The following is a 25,310-nucleotide window of genomic DNA, read 5'->3' as shown; positions in this document are numbered from 1 at the left end:
GCGGTCCCTCGGGTGGCTGCTTAAACTCCAGGGGTCCAGAATCAGCTGAGGACTGGGACCTAGCCTCTGGGGAAGCCCTGGAGCGGCAAACTGTGCCAAAGGCGGCTGAACTACAAAAAGCACCTTGAGGTAAAATTATACTTTCTCCCTGCATGGAGTGAGTGTGTGAGACCACTATTACTGGAGCCAGAGTTACGGGTAGCGGGGGCACTGGAGCTACTGGGGCCTGCGCTACAGGCGGCACTGGAGCTACTGGGGCCTGCGCTACAGGCGGCACTGGAGCTACTGGGGCCTGCGCTACAGGCGGCACTGGAGCTACTGGGGCCTGCGCTACAGGCGGCACTGGAGCTACTGGGGGAGGCTGCGGGGCAGCTAACCGAGCTGAGGGAGGCTGCGGGGCAGCTAACCGAGCTGAGGGAGGCTGCGGGGCAGGTGACACTGGGAGCTGAGCTGCTGGAGACACAGGTGACGCTGGTGTACTGGGGTGAAGGCAACGAGGATGCAGTCCCTCTCTTAAGGGAGGATGGAATGATTTAGTGATAAAGCTTGATGGGAACAGATGCTGATGCTGAGAATACCAGGCAGCGAGGGCTTCCAGGAGGGTAGCTGACTCTACCGTGCCTGGACCGCCCATGCCAAACAGTTCGAAGCAAATCCTGGCTCTCAGAGCTGTTATTAGTTGTTTTAATCTGTTAATGTCCAAAAAACCAGCTGTGCAGAGGGTGGAAGACAAAAAGTTGTCAAAAAAGACCACCTGAAGGAGTCTCTTGGGGGTGTCCTCAGCGTGGATTACTTCCCGGCAGTAATTCCACAACTGCGCGAGATACTGAGACCGTGAGTCCGCTGGATCCATTTGATGGTTGCGTCGTTCTATCATGGTTGGCTGTGTGGCAGGCGGGCAAGCAGGAGTGGTGGATCCAAAATGCAGGACTCAGACACAGAAGTTCAACTTAAAGCGCAGCTTTATTGCTGGAAAACCTCTTACTAACTAAACTCACCAAAAGACAAACAAACGCTGGTGGACTAAAACACTGAAGCAGAAATACTGAACTGGAGCTAGAGCTGGAAACAAAACACTGGTAACACGGAGGCAAAACACACACAGCTTGTTGAGGGTACAACACAACACTGACTCAGAGAAACACAGGGACTAAATACACTGGGAAGTAACGAGGAGAATGAGACACAGAAGGAGGGCACAGCTGGGGGAAATTAGAACTGACGAGACAAGCAAAGCAGGACACATTCACATAAGACACGGACCTACAAAGTAAAACAGGAAGGATCACACAGAGACGCGAACTTGACACAGTGGAGACAGCAACTAAGAAAAACAGAGACATAAACCATAAGGCAGAGGACTCTAAGAACCGAGAGACACAGAGGGGAACTCAAACATGCAGACACAGACTTACACAGAACAGAGGGGACACAGAGAAACATGAAGGGCAAGGGATCGAAACTAGAAACCATAGAAACTCACACAAGTACAATAATACAAAAATCACAATGAACTAAAACGCTGGGTCAGGAGACCCAGGACCCTGACAATGGCCTGTATTTGTATAGCGCTTTACTAGTCCCTAAGGACCCCAAAGCGCTTTACACATCCAGTCACCCACCCATTCACACACTGGTGATGGCAGCTATATTGTAGCCATAGCTGCCCTGGGGCGCACTGACAGAGGCGAGGCTACCGGACACTGGTGCCACCGGGCCCTCTGACCACCATCAGTAGGCAACGGGTGAAGTGTCTTGCCCAAGGACACAACGACCGAGACTGTCCAAGCCGGGGCTCAAACCGGCAACCTTCCGATTACAAGGCAAACTCCCAACTCTTGAGCCACAATCGAAAATGTATCTCAACTCCTAAACGAGATACATGGATACAGACAGAACAAAGTTTTCCACCCACCCCTGTATCCATTATTTACTATTCCGATGTCCTGGCTAAACTGGGAGCCCTGATGCGAGTACAACGCATGTGAAATTAGAAAATGTGAAGTAGGACATACATTTTGGACTTTTAAGTCTTACAGCTTGTCCTACTGATAAAGACCTCCCCCATGGCCATCCACAATACACCAAAGTAATTAAATTACACATTTCTGTAATTTTATACATTTACTTCATACAGTTTAAAAAAAGAAATTTACTACAGCAGCATTTCTTTATCATGTAGAGAAACTAAGACAAACAGTGGATGTTGCTCTTCTTTGTCTTTGTCCAGCTGACATAAGATCAAAGTGTGCTGCGATAGATTATCAGATCGTGTTGTTAACCTTTTTGATTAAACTGCTGTTAAAATAGTTACCATTCAATATTACACCAACAAAACTGATACTGACTCACAGTTCAGAGCAACTGACCGCTGAGCTCTAACAAGCTGCAAGTATTGAATAACTCACAGCGATATCAGAGATATTAGAAGAAAGAAACATGACACTTGAGCAAGATAGCAAGATCGCGGCAGTCCCAACCCTGGTGCCAAAAGAAAAAAATAACACCTTTACAATAATCGAGCTAGGAAGCCTGTGAGCCCAGTCATGCTGCTGCACTGGCACTGCACAGGTTAGTAGTTTTGATGATGAGCATTACTGCACTGGAGAGGTAGGTGAGAGTAGGTATCATTTTTCTTGGATTAATTGCATCCACTGTGTCATTAAGTGAATTTAGCACGGCATTTGTTTGGTGCTCTAGTGAAGTAAGCAAGAGCACTGATCATGTTGGCAACATGAATGGAGTAGCACTCTGCACACGAGCAAACTATAATAGACTGGAAAAAACAAATGCTTTTAGAGGTCCAGCATGAGGGCAGCATGGTGGCATGGGCGTTAGCACTGTTGCCCCACAGCAGGAAAGCCCTGGGTTTAAATCTGCCTATCTGTCTGGAGTTTATATGTTCTACCCATGTTTGTGTGGGTTTTTTCTATAGGTAATCTGGCTTCCACCCACTTAGGGACTTAGATCAATTGGTGGGAGTTTGAGCCTGAGTAGCTGTCTATTGCTCTGTGATAGGCTGGTACTGCGTGTCCCGCCTCTTGCCCAATGGATAAGCAGAAGAGGATAACTGGCTGGGTTTTGGAACAAAGTCAACAAATGTTTGAGCATCTTTTTAATCAGATTTCTCTGATGATTCTGCACCTGCATATTTTATGTCCTGATGACCGTGGATCTCGCTTTAGGGCTTTAAAATAAATGCCCAAATAAGTGCCTGAAGATGTTACCAACATAGCTGAAGAGTGGTGAGGCGAGCTTCTACTTCTGTTTAAAACATGTTTTTTTGTGACCCTTAATAAATGAAACATTACCTACATGAGACTCAAAGCTAAAAGGTAGATTAAGGAGCTCAAACTTATATGCATCCATTTGTCACTTATCTTGTTTGTAGCAAAAACAGAGAACGCCTTCCATTAATTACACATCCCTGATGTATTCATTAACATAATTATAACATGACAGTTCGTACAGGGATAATTATACAGTGAAGGGGTGGAGCTCAAGAGCCAGGGGCAGAATTAGCCCGTTTTCCTTCAGTTCACAGTGAGGTCAGCAGCCACCGCAGCCCCGAAGTCAAGGGCCAAAAGAAAAAAGAAAATACCATCCTCCGCTGCTCGCTGTGCATAGGATCCTTTCATTGTCTTCATGACTCTGAATCGGGACAAAGGAAAACAATTAGAACAGGAGGCTGTGCCTGGCTGTTTTCAGATGGGAAAACCAAAAAAGAGGTGGAAGAGAAACATGGTAGGTTTCTGGACTAGTCCTGCCAGCAGCAACTCTCCCACCCCAACCCCTGCACTGAATCCTTCCATTGTATCCAAACCACAAATCCCACACTTTGCCTGGAAAAGCAGAGAGGAGCCTTGACTGAAATATACATTGGAATTTTTTTTAGGAGGGGTGTATGGGAATGCCCAAAACTTTTACAAAGCCTTTATTCAGTTAAACAAATAAAAGTTTAAAACTAAGATACTGTTACTGTGTTTTTGTGCTAAGATATCTATTTCAAACTTCCAACACTGGAGAAGTTTTTAAGTGGTGCGGTGCTTCTTCTTCTTCTTTTTCCTCAGGAGTGTTGCAACTTTGTAATCAACCCCTCTTTACTTTTCAGGCTAAAGTTAATTACAGGTTTCAGCAAGCAGCCTGAAGAGGTTCAGGGTCAAAACAAAAATGCCTGACTGCCTGAGCCGAGCGATGTCCCGCTGCTGCTTCTGCTTCTTCGACCGAAACTCGGGAAAGGTTATCGTTTTTTAACACCCTTCTGACGTATACGTTACTTTTTCATCTCACTTCTCCAGCTCTTTGACCTTTTCTCAGATATGAGTTTCCATAAATAATTGTGTTGTTGGAAGTCTCAAACAGGATGCCGTTACGCTATAAACACAAAACTTTCGCCTACCAGAGTCGGTTGGGGCCTGAGTGCCCTGCTGTGGTTTGTTGTGTAATCTCTCAGTTATGCACTTTATTTTCTTACCACTGGCACTGTGACGCCTTTCACTGTTTTCCATTGCTGCTGGTGCTTTCAAAGCGAGAAGATAGCTGAAACTTGGATATGATTTACACAGTCTGAACGCATTTTTAAAGAACATGTTGCGTATGTGTAATGGGACTGTATGTACGCATGGAGACGCACGATCTGATATCCTCGTGTCGGTGTTGGAGACATAACAAAACAAGCATTTCAGTATGGTTACAATGAGCCGAGGTACATTGATCCACCAGCTTTTTAGATCATTTACCATCTCTTTAGCAAATGGAGTTGGTTCACATGTCTCTGTATGATCTACAGCAACTAGAGCCTAGAGTTACTTGAATAAAGGTTTGGTGGATTTTCCATACTACCAAAAAGCAACTGTATTTACATTGCTCTGCCAAAGTCTTGAGCCACTGCTCATTTCTTTACATTTTTAAAGGAAAATGGGCAATTTATTAAAACATTTGCCAACATAACTGGAAATACAGTGTATAAGTAACATTTATTCAGGAACAGTTCTCGTGTTTCTTGAAGGACATTCAAAGCTCTTCTTTGGATGTTTCTGCCTTTTGTTCTGTTCTCTGTCAAGATGATCCCACACTGCTTCAATAATCTTGAGGTCCAGCTCTGGGGAGGCCTGTCCATGACTCATAGTGTTCCTCTGTGTGTTTTTCTATCCAGGTTCACTTTTACTGCATTGGCGGTGCGTTTGGGGTCCCTTCATGATTCCATCAACTTTCAAATGAAATGACAGAGCCTCCACAGTGTTTTTCAGATGGTTGTAGACGCTCACTGTTGTACCTCTCTCCTGACCTCCTTTGTACATATTGGTGATGAAATGAACCAGTCATTTTAGATTTGTATTCATTTCTATGAGGTCCTGTGTCAAGTTTTTGCTGGATTTTTCCCTGGTTGGACACAATAGTTACTGTTCATCTGCTGTTTTTAGGCCACTTCTTCTTTTGTCCTACACTTGTCCAGTTTCTGTAAGTTTTTAAGGACACACTGCACACCATGCTAAGATAAGTCAAGTTTTCAAGACATTTATAATCTGGACAAAATATAATATCTGCTGACAAATGAATGGAGTTTTAAACCACGGCAGCTAAAAGATCAGACATACAGTACAAATCACCAATCATTGGAGTGGGTACGTATCTGTCTTGATGCATGCTCAATCATCCAGGTAAGGAAATCCCAAAAGTTGATCTGGATGTAACGCTTTCAGGGGGAGAAACGTTTCGTCACTCATCCAAGTGACTTCTTCAGTCTCAGCTGACTGCAGGTTTCCCCAATCCTATAAACAGTACATTTACAGAATGACTGAAACTAGCCCACTGGCGAACAACGTGCTGTGAGATCAGTTTCTTGATCATTAATATGCAAATTTTCATGACCATTGATCAGCAACACTGATCAAAGAATCAACTTTTTGGGAGTGTGAACTATCTGTTCTGCTCTGGTTAAAAACAAACAAAAAAACAGACGAAATATCTGCCACTGTAAAATCTAATTAGTTCCCAGAACTTAAAAAAAAAACTATGCAAAATCGTTGCCTCCAAAAAACGAAAACTTATATAAGGTTTATCTGGTATGCTTATACATTTATTAATAGTCCCCTTTTTCTTCTCAGCGGACTTCTCTATTGTGTTTGTGCATACTTACATTATTAGTATGATTACATTGTATGTGTTCAGCTTCCTCCATGAAAACAAGAAACTACAAACCTGGAATGTTTCTCCATTGTTAGCTTGCTGAGTTTTTAGCATCACTTGAAATGTATGCAGGAAGCAGACCTGTGGTTTTGTGGGCAAGACCTTTTGATGAGTTACTTACCATCGCGTGAAGACAGAAGCTGATGTGGAAGTCTCTTAAATGTCAATTGTTTCTAATATTCAACAGGGGGTGGAGGACTACCATGGCTCCGCAGAGAAGTCTGATGGTATTGAAGTCTATGGGATAATGACCTCATGCCAAAGCAGGGTGTGCATTAGGTTGGGCTACCTTGTAGTTAACAGTTCACATCGTATGAGTGTGGCGTGTCTTCAGTATGAAGGTCAGGTCCACAGCTCCTTCATCAGACCTCAATTCAAAACACCAAGATGGAAATGACAATGACTAACAAGCTCAGAGGCTTCAAGACAGAATTTTACTTACCAGTCGATGGTGTTTCAGTGGCTCTGTGCATCTTTTATGTAAAGTCGATTGCACTGAAGGAAGAGGCGTGCTTGTTTGGTTGTTGAGTTCAAACATTAACAACCTTTCTCAGGAATGAGTTACTCACCTTTAATGGATCCTATTAATGACAATGTTATAAACCTGCATGTGCATACAAGTCAAGCAAGCCAGCCAAAGCTCAGGTACAAGCACTCAAGAACATGACGGAAACATTCACTTCATACAAAGACTTTATTGACAATGTGTGTGTGGCATACTTTTCAATGGAATTGCTAAATCATGAGAGTTTCATATTTATGTTTGCGAAACAACGCTGAGAATCTGTAATGTATATATAGAGGCAAAAGTGCATATTCTTGTTCCTTTTTATTTTGTTCATGTACACATTACACTATACATAAATAATTGCATTGTAAAAATGACTCAAATATTTACAAGTATAATATATTTTATATAATATATAAATTTTATATTAAATCTAGGTAGATTACAATTAGGATACTGGACCAGGACGCTTCCTGTGAGTCTATGAGCGTGTGTGTGCGTGCTATCTGTGGTTATTGAGCAGCACCTCCAGCCAGCAGGGGCAGGAAGTGATGAACTGTCTGGAGTAGCAGGGCCCCCATCCTTTTGCAAAACTGATGCGAACACTGTGGGGGTCCCAGGGCCCCTCCTGGCTCTCGGGCTTTACGCTGTGCTCTGCCATCCAGCTGGAGCACTCATAATCGAACACCTTGAGAGAAAAGCCCGGCATCACCCTCTTCACGTTTAGCCTTCGAGCACTGGGCGGGTCCAGAGTGGGCGAGTGAACAAACACCGGGTGCTGGCTGCGATTGTACACCCAAACTCCGTCCGGCTCGCGACTCAGAACGATGCCGAAACCAATTTTACTGCGTATCTGCTGCACACTGCTGCTGCTGCTCCCTCCGTGCCTGTGATGTCCGTGATGACCTAACAAGCTGTGGCTCCCTGGGTCGTCACGCCGGCTATGGTAGGCGTTGGCTTGGAGTTGGCTAAGACAGAGGCCAGTGCCCTGAGGTAGGTCATAGAAGATGCTGAGTGAGGGCTCGTAGGCTGGATAAAGGCGACCCACGCGTGTGCGCTGCTCCCAGTAAGCAACACTACACCAGTGAGAGCGATGTCCGCCAGAGGTCACCGAGCCGATGGAGGTACCAGTGTCTGAAGAGGAAAGGAAAGGAAGTGAATGAGGTAATGGTCGTAGCAGTAAAGTGTATTTAATTTTTCTATCAGTGTGAGATGATATAAAAGACATTTTAGCTGCTGAGCACAAGTAAACAACATCAGAACATCATAAATGGATCTTTATATTGCTATCCCTGAAATCTGTTCTGACTCATCAATAAAAGGAATAATGGGAAGTAGCTATCAGTCGATCTACTTCACTTTTTAAGTTGATGGTCGTCAATTTGTGTGAACCTTGTGTGTTAAAATCTTGTTTAAGTACAACCTCTTCACTCAAAATATATCAGACTAACACAACTACAGCAGGTTTCACGCGGCCACAGAAAACATGCCTGTTTTGAAAGCAGGAAATCACTTTCTAGGAAGTGGAGAAAGGCTTTATTTTAGCACAGTTTGATGTGTGAAAATGCACCCACAGTTCATTAGACTGGACTTCTTCTGGAAATCTACATTGTAACTCACGATGCAACTTCCCGAGAAATGTTACCACACTTCGGGTCAATGCAGCCCGCAATTGCTGAATGGCGTGAATGGTTACAGCATACGGTTAAAAGGGGCTTACCTAAGTTACCACATCTCAGTACTATAGAACATTTATTTGCTTTGACTGAGCTCTAGAGGAAGGACCGTGATGATAGAGGGGACCATCTCAAATTCCTTGTGCTTCCTTGAATGCTGTTATTTTGTTTCTAGTTTGTCTTTCATGTAAAATTAGCATTCTCTGGATGTCCTAAATGCATCTCTTGGATTGTTTCCTCTTTTGTAACAATTAAAAAAAAGAACACATGGACATGAGTGTTGACCACGGTCTCCCTCCCCTGATAAATGATAAACAAAATGTCCCAATACTCGATGCTGTAAATGATTCACATCATTTTTATACCCATTCAGCTGCATGGATGCATGCTCTTCCCTTTAGTTAGTCGCCTGTTGCGGTATTTTGAAAAGGGGGTTAAAACTGTTAACTCCACTGACATCTCCTCACTGTCACCCTCTGCAAGCCTCTTTCAGGCCCGGAGTTAAAGAGGAGGTTTTAGAGCGGGGTGTCTGGGGTGGAAAGCATTCAGCTCTCTGTCAACCTAGCGCAAGCCCATGAACCCTTGACCCCCCAGCCCTCATGCTATCAGCTCACATTAACTCCCACACAGAGTGATGCCATTATTTTGCTCCAGAGACTCTATTGACACAGAAGATTTAAAGACCCATGTGCCTGTGGCCCCATTCCTTTCATATTCCAGCGAAAAAACCCTCGACTTCATTTACCAGGGGCCAAAATGGCGGCAGCCTTTCTCCCAATGGCGGGTTGCTTTAAAAGAAGAAAGTGAAACGAGGGCCGAGATCTTTTTTGTGTTTATGCCCCAGCCATTTTCATTTCAGGGGTTTCAGAGAAGAAGGGTTGGTAAATGTAGAAGAGATGTGAGTGGTTGCACACGAGCACAAACACACACAGAAAATGATGAGACAGGGCCTCACACATGCCCACGTACGCACACAAATTGAGCCCTCTGATCCAAACAGTATGACTGTAACACACACACACAAAATTGCACTTCTCATCTGAGGCCCACGTGTGTCATTAGTGAATTCCAGGCTGGCAACTCCTGCGGACTGCAGTTTTTACAGCTCTCCAATAAGAGAGCGGGCTGCACGGCTAGCTAGGATCTCTCTCTTTCTCCCACTCTATCTCTTCGTGGCTCGCTCACGCACACACAAACACACACTTTTACAAGCCATGCTCTTCCCTGTAATAAGGCAACGCAAACATGTCTGGGGAAACACAGGGAGACTTTATGAGCTCACGATCAACTTAATTCCCAAAGAAGACTTAAAACAAACTGGAACTTTTAAGGTTTTCTTTCAAAAGGCACGGCACACTTTAATTTCAATCATATGATGAATGATGGGGCAAATAATATGGTTTTAAAGGCTGGCTTTTTTACGTTTCAGACACCCTCAGTATTCATAGCTGGATAGTATATTGGAAATAGAAACATAAGAGGCAGCAGCTAGAAGACATGAGCACTCATAAGAATTTAGATCTCCTCCTGCTCTCTTTATTTATGGTCTCATGCACGCCTGAAGTGTGCTTGTGCAGACTTTATTAAATTTAAGAATGACTGACCTGCTGTAAAGTTCAAAACACTAGATCAAAATTTCCACCAGCATTTTGACAGCGAGGCATGTTTAATGTTTCTGGCAGAGTCCTCGGTGTCATCACGCTCGGCCTGGCTATCATCCAAGTAAAGGTGTAACCAGCTTGTGTGAGAACGATGAAGGAGGGAGGGAGGAGGAGGAGGGCAACTGACTTCTTCAATGGAATTTTTAAAGAGGGGTTGAAGCTGGAGGTTATCAGCATGTTTATATTCAACTGGAGGAAGTCAAAAAGCTGTGTGTGTGTGTGTCTGTGGGACTTTGTTGGTGTGCATGCATGCCCGCATCTGTACGTGGGCTGGCAGCAATTACAAAGTCCTGCAAGCATTTAAGCCAACCTCTATTTAACAGCCCTGTTTACCAATTAGATAAGTAGCTTTTGTTATTTCATTTCAAAATCGCTGTCTCTTAGTGCCAATCTCACCGAGACGCCCACTGAACTTTAGGGGTTGAACAAAGGTGGGAATATACACAACAACAAGCTGCAACTTTACTGCACAAACAAAGTAAAAGGCAGTGGCAATCAAAGTTCAGAGGTCAGACAGTCAGTTTCCTGCCGGATGCTCACAGATTGTTAAACCTGGACTTCAAACGAGGACGCCAGCACTCATCTTTTATCTCACATTTCCGCATCTCTCTGTTTTCCCTCCTGTAACAATGTTGGGAATATGATGTGACGCTCCCTCAGCAGACAAAATGATGCATAAAAGCTTAATTGGTTATGAACATATTTTGGGTCTTGCATATGTGAAGCAAACACGCTAATAAGCTGGCTGTTTACATGTCTATAGCTGTAAAGCTACTTTAACTTCCTCCAAACTTCCTGCTTTGTTTTCTCTTACTCCAGTCTGAACAGTGGAGGCTTCCTCCTCCAAACTGTAACCTGGAGAGAAGAGAGGAATAAAGCTGTGCAGGAAAAGACGGGAAGCAGAGGAGTAAAAAAGAGAGAGACAGAGGAAAAGGGAGACTGGGTAGACTGAAAGAGGGAGCGGGGGAACGAGAGGGAGCGAGAACCTGCCAAGCATAACCAGCATCCAAGGAAAAAATGAAGAGAGAGAAAGAGACTGTGAGAAAGAGAGGGAGGGAGGGAGACCCTCGTCTTTCATCCAGTGCCAAGGATTAGATTCCCCTCCAGTTATTAGACTCTTCCACTGTGCTGAAAGAAGTGGGTGGGTTGGGAAGGGGGCGGGCAGGGATGAGGAGGGAGTGTGAGGGGGACAGAGGGACGAGAAGGGAGGATAGAATTTATCTACTGACCATCGTCGGTTGCCTTTAAAATGCTTTGTTTTGATTCAACTTAATGCCAAAGATCCTAAAAGAGTAGAAATAAAATCAAATAAGGTGGGGGAAAAACAGAGAAAAAGTGAGAGGGAGAAAGAGAGAGAGACACCCCTCCCTGCCTACAAATGGTAGATTCTATGTTGTTTGAGACAACTATCATTACAGGGAAAAAACTTCAATCCAGCAAGCCACATTTAAGCTGGCGTCTCGACTATCTCTACCATCAGCGGGCTGCCTTATCGCCAGACGTGGCCTTTACAGTCGAACACAGTGGGGCTCTTGCTCACACACGCGCACAAACACGCATTCCTGCACACACACACTCATTCCTTCTCCCTCTTTTTTTTTCCATTGTGAAGTGGATCTGTGTGATGGAGCGGTGTGTGACTGGAGATGTCTCGTGTTTAACGGCACAAGAGACACAAACCTGGCCTCGCCAGCTGGAGACGTCCTTTGGACCGACCCGACTGAGCTGAAGTAAAGTTACAGTGTGTCCCTGTAAAATTCCTAGGGAGAAGTGCTCGGAGGCGGTTTAGAAAGGAAGAGCGAAAGTAACGAGCTTCCTGCATTTCTGCTGCTACTTCAAAGTGCCAAACAACTCGAGCCAAGGAATGTCTCAGGTTTTGCATACAACTCGCATCCTGGACAACTCCACTGTCGCGTTTATGCCATCACCTTGGCCATAAAAAAAAAAATTGTGAAAGTAAATGGCTTACACACAGTTGGCTTTGCAAGATGATCTCATCTGTGGTCAGTTTTTACCTTTTTATTCCCATTGTGCTTCTCCTATACATGCAACTGTGCGTGCACCTACAGAGCCACCAGAGATACATACGCAGGTGTCATCACCACTAAAGACTTAGAGTCTTAAATCTGGCTTGCTTAAGACAATGCATAGTTTAAAGTGCACAAATGACTCAAAGAAAGATGATTAACGTCTGAACGGAGGCACGAAAAGCAGACGCAGGGCTGCTTCAGAGCTCGGTAGTTGACAACTCTCCCCTCCCAACACATTCCTGGACAGGCCCTCTTCCTCAACACTTCCTCCCCCCCACCCACCCTCCCCTCAGCCAGTCACAGGGGTCAAGTTGACAAGTCTCTCATTGAGCCTCACGTGGTCCGACTATATGGCCTTCACTCCTCACAACATAATTACACGCGTTTATTGGTGGAATAGATCCATTTGTTCCACTATGAAGAATTAGTTATGGAATTCCACTAAAATGTAATTTGGGAGAATTATCAGAATGTGAAACTCCAGCTCAGACGTGCACGCGGGAGTGTGGACCGAAAGCGAGGTGACACGAGGGCCTGCAGTCGTTTAGCGGAGGGCGACGTGTGCAAGAGCACATTTACTATTTCTCGTCATTCGGTCATCAAAATCAAATGATGACAAATGCTGTCAAAAGTGATTTCCAAAGCGGGGTGAACAGGCGGCTACAAGTCCTGAAAATACCTACAAATATTAATTAACGTGCGTCTTAGCTCAGGGTTGCCTTTGGAGCTCACGGTGCTGCCGACAGTTTCTTACATTTCATAGAGTCAGAGTCTGTCGACATCTGCAAAGAATCTTTAGGTTCAGCAGCATGGCAGGATTCCATTAAAAGCCAAATTGCGAGTTGGCAAAAACTCTGAGGGAACAACGGAAAGCCACAGCCAGTCCTGTAATTTAAACCTTATTTTAAATTGTGATTGCCTGACAACATGGGCTGAAAGAGAGGAGAGCAAGACTACGAGAGCAAAAAGCAAGCAGAAGAACTGTGGAGAAGCAACAGCAGAGATGGATCTTCAGTAAGGGCAGGAAGGGAGCAAGAGCAGAAGAGATAATGAAAGCGAGGAGAAAAGGTTTTTGTGAACAATGAAACAACAACCTTTGCTTAATCACCAGGATGGCTACAAATATGTAACGTCTTCTTAGTGTATGAACTTGGAAGCCTGCTGATTCACTTTGCTTCATTTAGAAATGTCTGCGAGATGCATCTGCACACGGCGTTTAAACATATGCACACTACTGCCGCATCTATCATAATGAAAAAGAAAATCAAGAAAACACAACCCGCTCAAGCAATCTATTCTAGGCGCAGGGACCTCAGATGCTCACATACGCTATAATTCATGTTGGCTGCTTTTGGGGGGCATCTTCGCCCCAACAGGCGATGTGACACACGTGACGTGTCAAAACTAGAGCTTCGGACACTCAGTGAGTACAGATTTTACAGCTTTTTGATTACATTTGAGACAGAGCCAGAAGAAATGAAATCTTTTTTAAAAGTTGGAAAGTATTAAACCCCTCTATTTTTTTTCTATAGGGAAATAAAATAAGGGAACCTGGAGGGTTTGGTAAGTGTGGCTGACATGTTCTGGGTCTGCTATCAGAAAGTCCATCTATACAAAGCATTAACCCTTTATAGCCCTTTATATATATATATATATATATATATATATATATATATATATATATATATACATATATACAAGAATTTCACTCGCATGTGCTGTACCAATGTACCTGCACATGTGATGTGACAATAAAAAGTGATTTGATTTGATTTGATATATTTTTTTTTTTCTGTTGCTTTTTAAGATTTGTTTGCTATCCTGAAAAATCTGAAATCTAACTTTACTCTTATTTGTTACTTTTCTTTCAGATGTTAACCTGGTCTGTGCTTTGGTTTAAGCCACAAAAGGGCAAAGTTATAGGAAGAGCACTGCAGAATTAAACTGCAAAATAAAAACCATGAAAAGTTTAATAATGGTGCTCTCCAACTGAGAGAAATGCCACATCCAGAACTTGTCAGCTCTTCCAGATATTCCCTTCACTGCTGTATTTTCTCTGGGAGCAGGGCTGTAATAACATGGCATTCAGTCCAAAATGTGTTAAAAAAAAAGAAAAAAAAAGGTCACAAACACAATAAACTGAGCGAGTTGTGTGCTGCGTCCTCACCCATGCGGCTGCTTGTAGTGAAAAAGAGGCGCAGTGGAAAATATTTGAGGAAATGGCAAATGGTTAATGGGCCGGCACTTGATGTTGAATTCCATAGTCTAATGTGTCTCAGTCAGGCATAGGAGCAAGTGCTGTACGCGTGCCAGCAAACAGACTGGAGATTCAGGTCACCGGGAGGACCCATTCAGGCGGAGGCAGAGGGATTCTCACCGGACACGGCAGAATGCGGGTGTTTATTTTGTGTCTTTGAACAATTCATCAAGCATCTGAAAGTGATAACATTTTTTGTTTTGTTTAATCTAGGTATCTAATTTAATATTCTACTTCTGAGAGTAAAGCCTTTACTTGAGAGCAGCATCGCTTTGGTGGGCGAATTCCCCAAAACCTTCTGAGCTAAACGTAGCATGGGAGCACTGTCAAAACTCTTAAAACTGCCTGCTTCCAAACTTCCAAGAATGTCAGTTCCACTCCACGTTTCTTAAGTATTAACGGCGATATGTTCAAACATGTATCACATGTCACTCCCAAGAGTCAGACCCCCTCCTCCCCTTATCCCCCACCTACTCCTTTTACTCGGAGACCCCGCTCCCCCTCACCTTCCCAATTTCCCAACATTCCTAGGCCGTGCCACATCAGTCAAAGGGCCAATTCATGGGGTTAATGCTGCTGTGAGTGCAGACAGGGCTTTGAGACAGGATGTTTGGCTGATACCTCGCTCTGCTTAACCAAACAAGCCCCCAAAATATGATTACTGAGGGCAAAAAGGGACCAGTCCTCTTGTCTTACCTCATTTCATCCAGGCCATACTAATGTCCTCTAAGTATCATTGCCTTACTTGTTTCCACATGTTCAAAAGCCAAGGGGCTAATGACAAGAAGACGAGCAAATGTTTGACATGCACAAGAATGTCATATGGTGAAAGATGGCAAAGAAATCACAAACTCTTGGCACTGTTTAGCTACACTCTCAGTTGCGTCAAATGTACATGAATCTGCATATGGCACACTTGACAATGTGGTGAGTAACATACACAGTGCTCACTGAAATGCTAGTAAAACGAGCTTGTTATACTCATTACACACCAGGAGGACAAGAAAGCAGCTGAAACACAACATCTATGCCAAAAATATAACATTTATCCCAAGGCTGAATGTAAGTATTTACATTTTATGATACATTTTATGTTACGTGCTGAAAATGTGAGTAAGATGCATCTGCACGCAGTGTTTAAACATGCGCGTGAAGCAGCACGAAATAAACTAAAGAAAGAGTCGACAACAGTCAGCCTAAATAAAATTATGAGAATTGAGATAATCGCAAATTCAGTTAATTTCAATTCAATTGTATCTATATAGCACAAAATCACACCAACAGTCTCCTTAAGGTACGTCATATTGTAGGGTAAAGACTCTACAATAAGACAGAGAAAAACCCAACAATCAAACAGTCTCCTCTGACCAAGCACTTGGCGACAGTGGGGAGGAAAAATACATTTGTTTGTATTTTAACTTACTAATAAAGGTTTTCCAAATGAGCTACACCTATAAAATCCTTACTTTTTTTGGCTATGTGATGGTGTGATGACAGGGGACCGCTTATTAATAATATGAAACCTCATTCTGCAATTCTGCATGACTTTAGTGCATCAGAATTAGCTGCTAACACCAAATGCTAGAGTTTATGTGCTAGAGTCAACATGGTAACAGTTAGCATGTTGTTACGCTGCGAGTTTTAACATGATGGCCAGAAACTGTCTTGATGTCATCTGATTCGTGTTTGGATGGGAATGTCACTTAGCTCTGTTTTTATCCAGTAAATGGCACGTCCTGACTGCTGATTGACGCCGGAGAAGCTACACTCAGCTCTCTATTTATTGCCTTTCTCAGTATTTAAAAAGCAGGTTTGCAAGTTGTTATTCGATGTATGGAAATCTGCAACTAGTGTTGGGATTATCATAGTTATACAATTATATTACACCATGAATTAAATTTAATCAGATGCATTTACCTTTGGCGAGAAAAATGAAACTCTTTGTACAGCGTTACTACATTAGAGTTTACAAAAGACTTACATACAGTGCAGGAGCACATTTTATTTTTGTTTTTAAACTAAAGCCAGACAACAAATGTGTTCCAACTAATTTGCAACACCATCAAGTGTAGGTCTTTGTTTCTAGATGTACTACATTAGTTTGGGAGTATACGTTTAACTGCTTCCCCCCTCAGATAGATTTATTGTTTTCCAGTTTTACAAGAAAAGGATGGATGCATTGTGAAATCAGCACTTTTAAACAAACCACAAACAGAACTCATTGCCCAGGGTTCTCACATACAATAGCGAAGATTACGACAATAATGTACAATCAGCCCTCTGTTATCGAGACCTTTCAAAAAAAATTGTTTTTTTAACTGCTACAGTAATTCAAATAAGTTATACGTTTAAATTTTGATAGCTGTTTTTGATTGGCCGCTCATCTTGCCTATGAAACCAATGAGCACTGCTCTAAGAAACCATGAATCTGTCCAGCCAACTATGCCAAAGCAGGTAACCATCAGGTACCAAGTCTATTATTGTTAGAAATCAAACAATATTTTTTCCCTGAAATCAGAAAAGGCTCTAACATTTCTGTGCAGATGCTGTCAATACTAAATTCCTCCATATCAAACTTTAGAACACAGCTACAGCTTGTAGAAGCTAACCTGTACAGCTGACACAAATGTGCTAATGTAATCGGGTCATAAATTACATATTGTTATAATTACATAAAATGTGTTCGAAACCCCAAACTGTTCCTGATATATCTGACTTTTAGGACTTCCAAGCCTGTAGTTATCTTCATTATTCTTATCCTTTTCTTCTTCTTTGGTGCAACCCTATAAATTTGGGGTACCCCTTTGGGCTTTTCCCCTTTTCTTCGATTCCCCTGTGGGAGAGGTCAGTTTCATTTCTTTTCCAACACTAATTATATTTTTATCCACCCTGATGTTTCTGATTGTGTGTTTTTGGTTCATTATTGTCATAATTACGCCTGTCTTTTTTAGATGCTGTGAATATGTGGTACGTGTGTGCGGCGTATGTGTATAGGCAATGCTAATGCTAGCATGAACAGATAAGCCTTGCTAGCTTGTTAGTTGGCGTGGGTTGAGCTAACTCTCGTCCTATTTATATTTGGTTATAGGAGCTGAAGTGGGCACGTTTTTTACTTGGAGGTCTTTCAGTGTCAGACACAATGCAGGAACAGACCGGTTACACTACCACCTTAACTTTTAATGTCAGCTCAGGCTAATAAGACCTCTTTGTTTTTTAGTTTGACCCATTGGCTATGCTAAGTGGAAGCCATTTATTAGTCTCATCCACATTAGGACCAAATTTCATTACGTTTCCAAACTGACAGCCACAACACTGTCCGTGCGTGAAAAAGCAAATTTCATTCCAAGCTACAAGAGAAAAACTTACAGTCAGAAGAATCAGAGAAAAGCCAGCACACACCTTCAAGTACAGTACTCAGCAGGCCTGTTCAGTTATACATCGATTTTAAAGGTACAAAGAGGAAAAATCCCCTCCAACAAATCGCGTGATTGGTGAAAGCGTGTGTGTGTGTTTGCCCTGATAGAACCCCTATGCGAGTATTTTGAGACGATCTTATCACCGAGTCAGACAGAAATTCCTCCCTGTCTCTCTCCCTGTCATACACACACAACACACACAAGCAGCTGAACGGCACATTTCGTTGGAGTCACAGGGGGACGATCCCAGCAGATACAAGTCTACTAAACCTCCAGCAGAAACACTCTTTTTCAAGGCAGATCTGTTTGTTGTGGTTTAAAGGGAACGTTAACTGATTGAATGATAAAAGAGGCCAGGGCAAAGGTATGTATGGACCACACCCTGCTGTTGCACTTTTTTTTAAAGCTGTGAGTACACAGCTGGTTTTTAAAGGAATGAAAAAAGATGCTAAAGTGCCAAAGCACATGTCCAATGCTTGTTTTTGTCCTAAAAAAAACACTGCAAGCTTTAGATGATATGCCAAAGGATTGCCTGCACAATAAAAGAGATTAATTTGCACTCTTGAAAGATCTTACCAACATCAAGGGGTTTTTTCGGGGGGAGGTTGTGACAGCTACGCTCATTCTGATACATGTTTAAGTAGGCTTCGCGTTCAGCTCACTTCCTGTTATTCACCCAGCTTGTAGCTCAAAACAGGAGTCCTCTAACCTGTCAGAGCTAACAACAAAAGCTACATGCAGATTTCTTGGCTGCCTCTGTTTACCCAAGTCTCACTCCTACTCATGCCTCTTGGCCTCCGCTCTGGTTCTCGGCTCCAGAGTGCTGGGGTGGGGGGCAGGGGATCAGAGACCACACACACACACACACACACACACACACACACACACACACAAGCTAACTTGTCTATACACTCGACACACCACATGTTGTAAGGAAGCTGATACACTTCCATTCATATAGACAGGCAAACAATAGATGGTTCCCCCTCACTCATTACTCAGAAAGTCAAAAACTTGACATTTGATGGACTTCTGACCGAGTGTGGGTGATTTGGGACACAGTCTGCTAAAATAAGTACACTTTCACAAATCAGATAAATTGTTTGAACTCAGAAAGTGTGCAGTGACTGTTAGTCATTGATAAACAACTGTGGATGACTTCTCCAAAACTATCCAAAAAGCAATCTTACACATTCATGATGGTGTTCAACAGAAAACTGATTTGTAGGGTGAATGCAGGTGGACAGTTTATATTATTTGCAATTAAAGCATCTTCTTGCTCGCATTTCAGCTCAAACTCTTCTGAGAGGGGTGACGTGTGCTTTGGGAGGACTGCCGACCTCAGTATTGCTAAAAAAGCTGGCTAAGGCTCTGCCCCTGGAAAACGCGCATAACAACTCAATATACTGCTTCTGCTTCCAACATCAACTTTAACTAAAGGTCTCCAGTTAACTTCTGGGCACAACAACCCCCTCCTCCAAAAAGAAAATCCTCAGTGACTCCTCATAAAGGTCAACGATACCATGGCTACACTACGCAGACTTCATAGGTTGCCCATTCACCTTTCAACACCGTCCACAAGCGAGCTCGGGGAGGCTTGATCGAGTAGGTTTGTGGGTTTCTTCTAACACTGTGAGGACCTCTCCACCCGACCCCAGCACGTAAACAAATAAAGCTCCAGTTTCATCATCTAGAGGGGGCTGTTTCCTGTCCAAAGCAGCCCTGAGCCCCTTCTCCCCCTTTACCGCATACACACACGCGCGTCCGCACACACACACAGAGCTCTACATCGCCGCCTCATCAGAGCCGCTCGGCTCCCCCGCCCCCAAAGTGCCAGCCTCTTTCCACTGCTCAATTGCAGAGAGGAATGAAGGGATTTGAGGGAAGAAAGAGGGAAAGAGGGGGATGGGTGGTTAGAGAGGCAAAAGGGGATTGAGAGTATGCACAGGGATCTTATTGCAGCTTCGTCGCAGTGAAATATTTTGCTGTGCAGAAAGCATAGACGGGGGAAAGAGAGACAGAAAGCCTACACTGCTGTGGCATCTAGATAGCGAGACCCCAGACCCCCACCGAGCCCTCCGTGCCTCTCTGACAATAGAAGCTTTATGCAGCGGAGTTTTCTGTTGCCTTTGCGGCCTTTGAAAACAGGGGAAAAGCACAACATAACACCACCAGCAAATATAATTTGGCTTTTATGTAAACATTCAGACGGGATGCCTGTCTCAAAAACTTTTTCCCCATTTGTGCTTCCAAACTTCATTGTGAGAACTTTTCCTTTCTTCAGAATCAGCTTTCTTCACCATGCACTGCAGGAAAAGCAAAAAAGCCAGCAGTTATTATGCAAGTTACTCACCTGTGTAGTCTCTTGGCATATTGAGAGGCGGATTGGAGAAGAGGGGTGGCGCAGTTTCAGTGTAAGACAGAGATGAGTCTGGGAAATGTAAGAAAAAGCAAAGGCATACAGGAGAAGTGTGAGATCCAGGTTAATTTTTTTCCCCCAACTATGATTTTGGTAATCAAGCACTCCTTGAATCCTTTATCAAACAATAAAAATCTTCTCGTCATTAAAGCTCAAGCTTCGCTGATTGTTAGACTGTCGATAGGACACCTTGGACTTTCTTTGACAGTGCACAAAATGATTAATCAATCCGTTAATCTGAAAGCATAATTGTCAGATCAATGAAACAGGGGACTGTTTTATCATAACACAACACCATCATGTGTCTCTTTCAGCACAAGTGTCTTATATCAAATAAAGTCTGTATTTTCAGATGAAAGATATAATGAACTCCTTTCCTACTTTGTTTTGTGGTGGCCATTTTTTTTCCAAACTCACCCAGTGGCTTGTGTTCATCTGAACGGGACAGAGAGTATGGAGGTGGAGGCGATTCTGTAAGAACAGCCAAAAAACATGAGGTTAAACTAAAGGTTCAATGAAGACTGCCACGCACAGTATGCACGGTTAGTTCATTACTGTTTTATTAATCATATCGTAAAGATGCATGAAGTCCACGAGGTTTTACGAGATGCACAATTATGCAAGGAGGCACACAAGAATGTAACATGTCGAACTCTGTCTGTCAGTTCAAAATTGAAGACATTTTGCTTAACACCCCCCCCCCCCCCCCCCCCCCTAAACAGAAAAAAATCTAGAGCCTACACTCACATAAAAAGTATTTTCTCCTCAGGGAAGTCTTTAAACATACCTGTTGTTATATCAAATGGTAACACATGCAAGACCTGAATGCAGCACTGCAGATCAACTTTACACTGTGTTATTTTTCATGGGAAAATATGTTCATAAGGCTGTGTGTGTCTGTAATTTCACTTTGTATCGACATACCTTCTACCCTAGATCAAGGAAAAAACTTAAAGCGTGGGGAATATTTGCACAGCTCATATCTTGGAATTCCTTTGGAGCTTTTTAAATAAATATGCTTAATCAACACGAGTCACATTGCATCAGACCCCCAGTTAAGTATTTCACCCTAGACAATATATTTGCGTCTTTATCTGATGCACTTTTAAAAGCCTTTGCTTCGTTTTTACCCCCTGTTACTTCTTCATTATCTTTCCGTTCTTTCATACAAGCTCTCATTATGACTTTTGTGTTAAAGCGGCTTTGAAAGCTCCATAATTCTGCTGCTGCTGGAATAAATCCTTCACTCCAAAGTGGACACAAGTTTGTGGCTGCGGCCCCTTTAAGAGCAGAGCCAGTAATTGCCGGAGTCCTCAGTCAGTCAGATACCCAGCGAGTCAGTCTGGCGCCAGCACTATGCAAACTGTATATTATCGGCACTCCTTAACCTAAATAACAAGAGGAGGACCTCCTTGTCAGAGGAAAAAGAGCCTAAGTGCAACTTGAGTGCGACCTCCATTTGGATGATGTGAGAAGCGCCAGAGTTTTTGCGAAAATTGAAATAAGCGTGTAACGTAATTGGAATGTGCAGAAGGACCAAAGTAATGGTTGCCCAAAGTTAAAAAAAAAAAAAAAGAGTTATGAATAGACCATAAACCTGTAAGACAGACGATAAAACACTAGAAGAAAAAACAGACTCGCACTGTCAGCTGGAAGTGCAGCCAGTTAGACGCCTGCAAATGCATGATGAGTTCATCTGTAATAACTGCAGGAAAAGAAATGCTCGACACTTTAACAATACTGACTTTCTTCTTCAGCTGCAGGCCTCAGGCGAGCGATACATATTTGTTGGAATTCCCCATTATATTATGCTATTCGTTATACTGTAGTTATACAGGTCATCAATCTTTATATAGCATTAAATACACTTTTTTTTATTTGCATGAGACTAACTTTCTGCAAGGCCTATCAGCTTGGAGGGGATTCTGGGGGGAGACCAGGGGCCCTCGTGAAGGTGTGTGTGATGGTTTCAGATAACTCAATCTCGAGGTTGGAATATTGGTGGATATTTCGGTGTTTAAGGCATTTATAATGGTCTTTTCTAAGGGATGATGTCTGATTAATGAGTTTGATCGATGTTCTCTGATTCCACAACCCCTATCTTCCGGTGTCAGTGTCCTTACCTGGCCCGCATAAGCGGCTGTAGTGATGAGGATTGCAGCACACCTTTGCGCTGTCCACCGCACCGAAGCTCTGGCAGTGGCACAGCGATTTGAGTCGCGCTGAGAGCGGCAGGTCGCCCCAGCGGAACAGCTTACAAAGGAGATAGTATGGAGAGATGTGATGAGCACCGAGCCGCAGCTCAGTATTCGGCACCATAACGCACTCGCCGGGTATCCCTCCTTTGGTCTCCACAGCCTTCACCAAGGCGTCCAGAGACCTCTCCTTGAGTCTCTTCAAAAAAGCGTGAGCGGTGCTCGCAAGGTCCTCCTCCAGAACCCCACGCCTCGGTGCGCACTGACAGGGGCCAGCTCCGTCTTTTCTCGCGGCCCAGTAAGAGCTCCGAGGTCTGAAATCCCATTCCCCAAACAAACAACACGTCACCGTCCTGCTGTCGCTCTCCTGTCCTCGCCGGGAGCCTCTGTGCTCCGGGACGCACATGGCACCCCGGTCATCGTCGGGCTGTTCCTCGTCCTCTCTCTCCGCGCCCTCTGTCAGGTCTCCAGCCTCCCCCGTGAGTCCCGGAGCCGTGTCGGTGTGTGTCATCGACCGCTGCTCGTGTCTGTGGAGCTTACCCGAGTGTCTGCCCCACTCACCGTTCCGCTCTCCTTCACCTCGTCTGCTTCCATCCCGCCCGTCGCTCTCGGTGACCACACGGCTTCTCCAGAGTCGCCGTACAAGACCTGGGCGTCTCGACTTGAACATACGATAACCTAAACAGTTTCGGATGAGTCCCGTCGGTCCCGTCCGCTTCTCGGGAGATGCCACATCGATTTACACTCGACGCACAAGACCGTGAGTTTGTGCACGGTGCGCACAGCGTGCGCAGCCGGTGGTCACCGTTTCCAGGCTTCCTCGCAGCATTAGAAGGTAATGATCAATCACGCATCGCGTTAAACATCACCGAACATCTGATGAGGGAGAAGGCTACATGCAGTCACTGCTCAGTGACCTGCTGTCGCCAACTCAATTAAGCCACTTCTTTCGCCTGCCCTCTCACAAAGCCGTTAACTCCCCGACACTCTGAAGGTCCCACACACAATTCACAGAACATAGTCAGACCGCCCAAAGGGCCAGGATCAGCTTACATGAACAGAAAGACCATCACAATCAGAAACTCAGAACTTTTCCAGACTTTCCAGACTAGAGCCTCTTCGATCCCTTCGTGGTTCCTTGGCTTCGAAAAATAAATCCTTGCAACACTAAAATCTCGGTTTCTGTCGCTGTGTGGGATGCAGGAACTCCGCGTCAGTGTCCCGGGACAAAGCAGAGATGATCGGACACTCCGGTGCCAAACTCCAGGACGGAATCCGTGCTGAGAAGTTGTTTTAAAGAGAGCTGGAATTACTCCACTCTCCACTCCCCTGCAGGAACTTTTCGGACGCACACACACAAACACACGCGTTCACACGTGCACACACGCTCCCGCAAACACACATGGACACAAGCTTCTGTCAAGTCAAACGGAATAAAACCTGGATTATCCAATGGTAACTTTTCAAAATAAAACATACAGCAGTTAAAACGAGAAAGTTGGGGGGGGGGGGGGGGGGGGGGAGCCAAAAGCGTTTATCCACACTGTAGAGTGAGAAAGGCCAAATCCACTGCCACGGATAAGGTTTAAAAAGCGTGTCGTAGGTAAACAGAATTTTCTGTAAAACTTCCTGAAAGTAACTTGGGAGTTTTTCTTTCTTTCTTGTTTTCATTAAAGAATGCCATTATACATTTAATAGTATTGTAACGATGGTTAAGTGTTATTGTACATGTTGGTTATCTTTGCACACTGTTGTTGTTCTTTTAAGATTCATGTTTGGTTGTGCTGCAGGAAGTAGGGAGGGTGGTGTGGAGGAAGGGGTGGGGGGACCTGGGTTCTGTGTTGTGTGGGTGCCAGGCTGAAGAGAGGTGTAGCACGAGGGCGCTCTCCCCTGAGTTAGCAACCCGCTTGCTTATGTGGCGAATAAACGGACAAACTGAGACCCAACCGTCTGGTTCTTGTGAACGTTACAGTATTATTTTTGATTGTTTGCTCTTGTGTAGACACATTTCTGGACATATATGTGCACAAATATTTGTGTCCTTTTATATTTATATGTATATTTACATTTATATCTACACCTATATCTCTATACTTATCTTAATATTTATCTGTTAATATCTCTGTTTCTACACTTCCTTTTATATGAGTGTTTGACGTTTGTTGTATATATCTTCAACTCAATTTCCTACTGGGATTAAAAGTCTCTCTGATTCTGATTCTAAAAGATACAATTTTCCGGAACTTTTACGCTTTTATTTTGAAACCAAAGTCACAGCGCCTTGGTTTTCGTTTGGTGTTGACTCTCTCTCTTTCTCTCTCTCTCTCGGGGCCCCAGAGGAAAGCTCTGGAGCCATTGGTTGATTCCCGCCATCATGTGCCAGTCTAGACACTTTGGCGGCTGGGAGCCGCAATGATTGTTGCGCAAACACGGTTTCAAGTTTCTTAACTCTTAAAGACGCAACATCCTGCTCTCCTCTGCTCAGTCCTGAGCAGAGACCAAGCAAGAGAAATAGGGTTAACAAGAGTAAGTATTAGCTAATATTAATACATTATTAGTAACATATAGATGACTGTGTGTTTGTATTTATTTATTCATTTATTGTTTAGGTGTGGTACAACATAATTCTTCAGTTAATGCTGAATGTACTCTTTAATTGTTTTACAGGGGATACTGATACAGCAGGTTCTCCATTAATCACACAGTTCAGTTCCTAGCTCCTCTCCTTCACATGTTGAAATGTGAAGCCCACATTCCTTTTGATGGTCAGGATAAACACCTGGAGTGTAAGCAAGGGACTAGGGCATCCCCCAGTGGCATAGCACTAGTCCAGTGCTGGTCTCTGTGACTCCTAACTGGTATTTTAGCAACTCCTTACAATGTGGTGGGGGGAAGTCCACACCTCATAACAGAAGCATTAACCCTGTCTATTCATGGCTTGTCCAGTTATGTGTGCTAG

The 25,310-nt window shown here is 43.8% G+C and overlaps 1 protein-coding gene across 1 annotated transcript; it reads right to left on the bottom strand.

Annotated features, from left to right (window-relative positions):
* Positions 1 to 6,877: 6,877 nt before the first annotated feature.
* On the bottom strand, positions 6,878 to 23,805 carry LOC309718799 (mothers against decapentaplegic homolog 6-like). The gene is made up of 4 exons (XM_082554370.1): positions 22,280 to 23,805; positions 20,574 to 20,627; positions 20,091 to 20,168; positions 6,878 to 7,831 (listed from the first exon to the last, which is right to left on the bottom strand). The coding sequence occupies exons 1-4, from the start codon at positions 23,019 to 23,021 to the stop codon at positions 7,200 to 7,202; spliced, it is 1,506 nt and encodes a 501-aa protein (XP_082410496.1). The 5' UTR covers positions 23,022 to 23,805; the 3' UTR covers positions 6,878 to 7,199.
* Positions 23,806 to 25,310: the final 1,505 nt, after the last annotated feature.

The sequence above is a fragment of the Aulonocara stuartgranti genome (assembly GCF_965226115.1).
Source record: "Aulonocara stuartgranti genome assembly, chromosome: 1".
NCBI lineage: Eukaryota > Metazoa > Chordata > Actinopteri > Cichliformes > Cichlidae > Aulonocara > Aulonocara stuartgranti.
Note: the sequence above shows the minus strand (reverse complement) of the source record. Positions and strands in the feature narration are given on the sequence as shown.

Bases quoted from the DNA above. Each gene is read 5' to 3' on its own strand.
- LOC309718799 (XM_082554370.1), bottom strand. From the start codon at position 23,021: ATGTTCAAGTCGAGACGCCCAGGTCTTGTACGGCGACTCTGGAGAAGC. The intron at 20,169-20,573 runs GTGAGTTTGGAA...TACATTTCCCAG, and splicing joins AGATGAACACAAGCCACTGG to ACTCATCTCTGTCTTACACT. The intron at 7,832-20,090 runs GTGAGTAACTTG...TTTCCTCTTCAG, and splicing joins TATGCCAAGAGACTACACAG to ACACTGGTACCTCCATCGGC.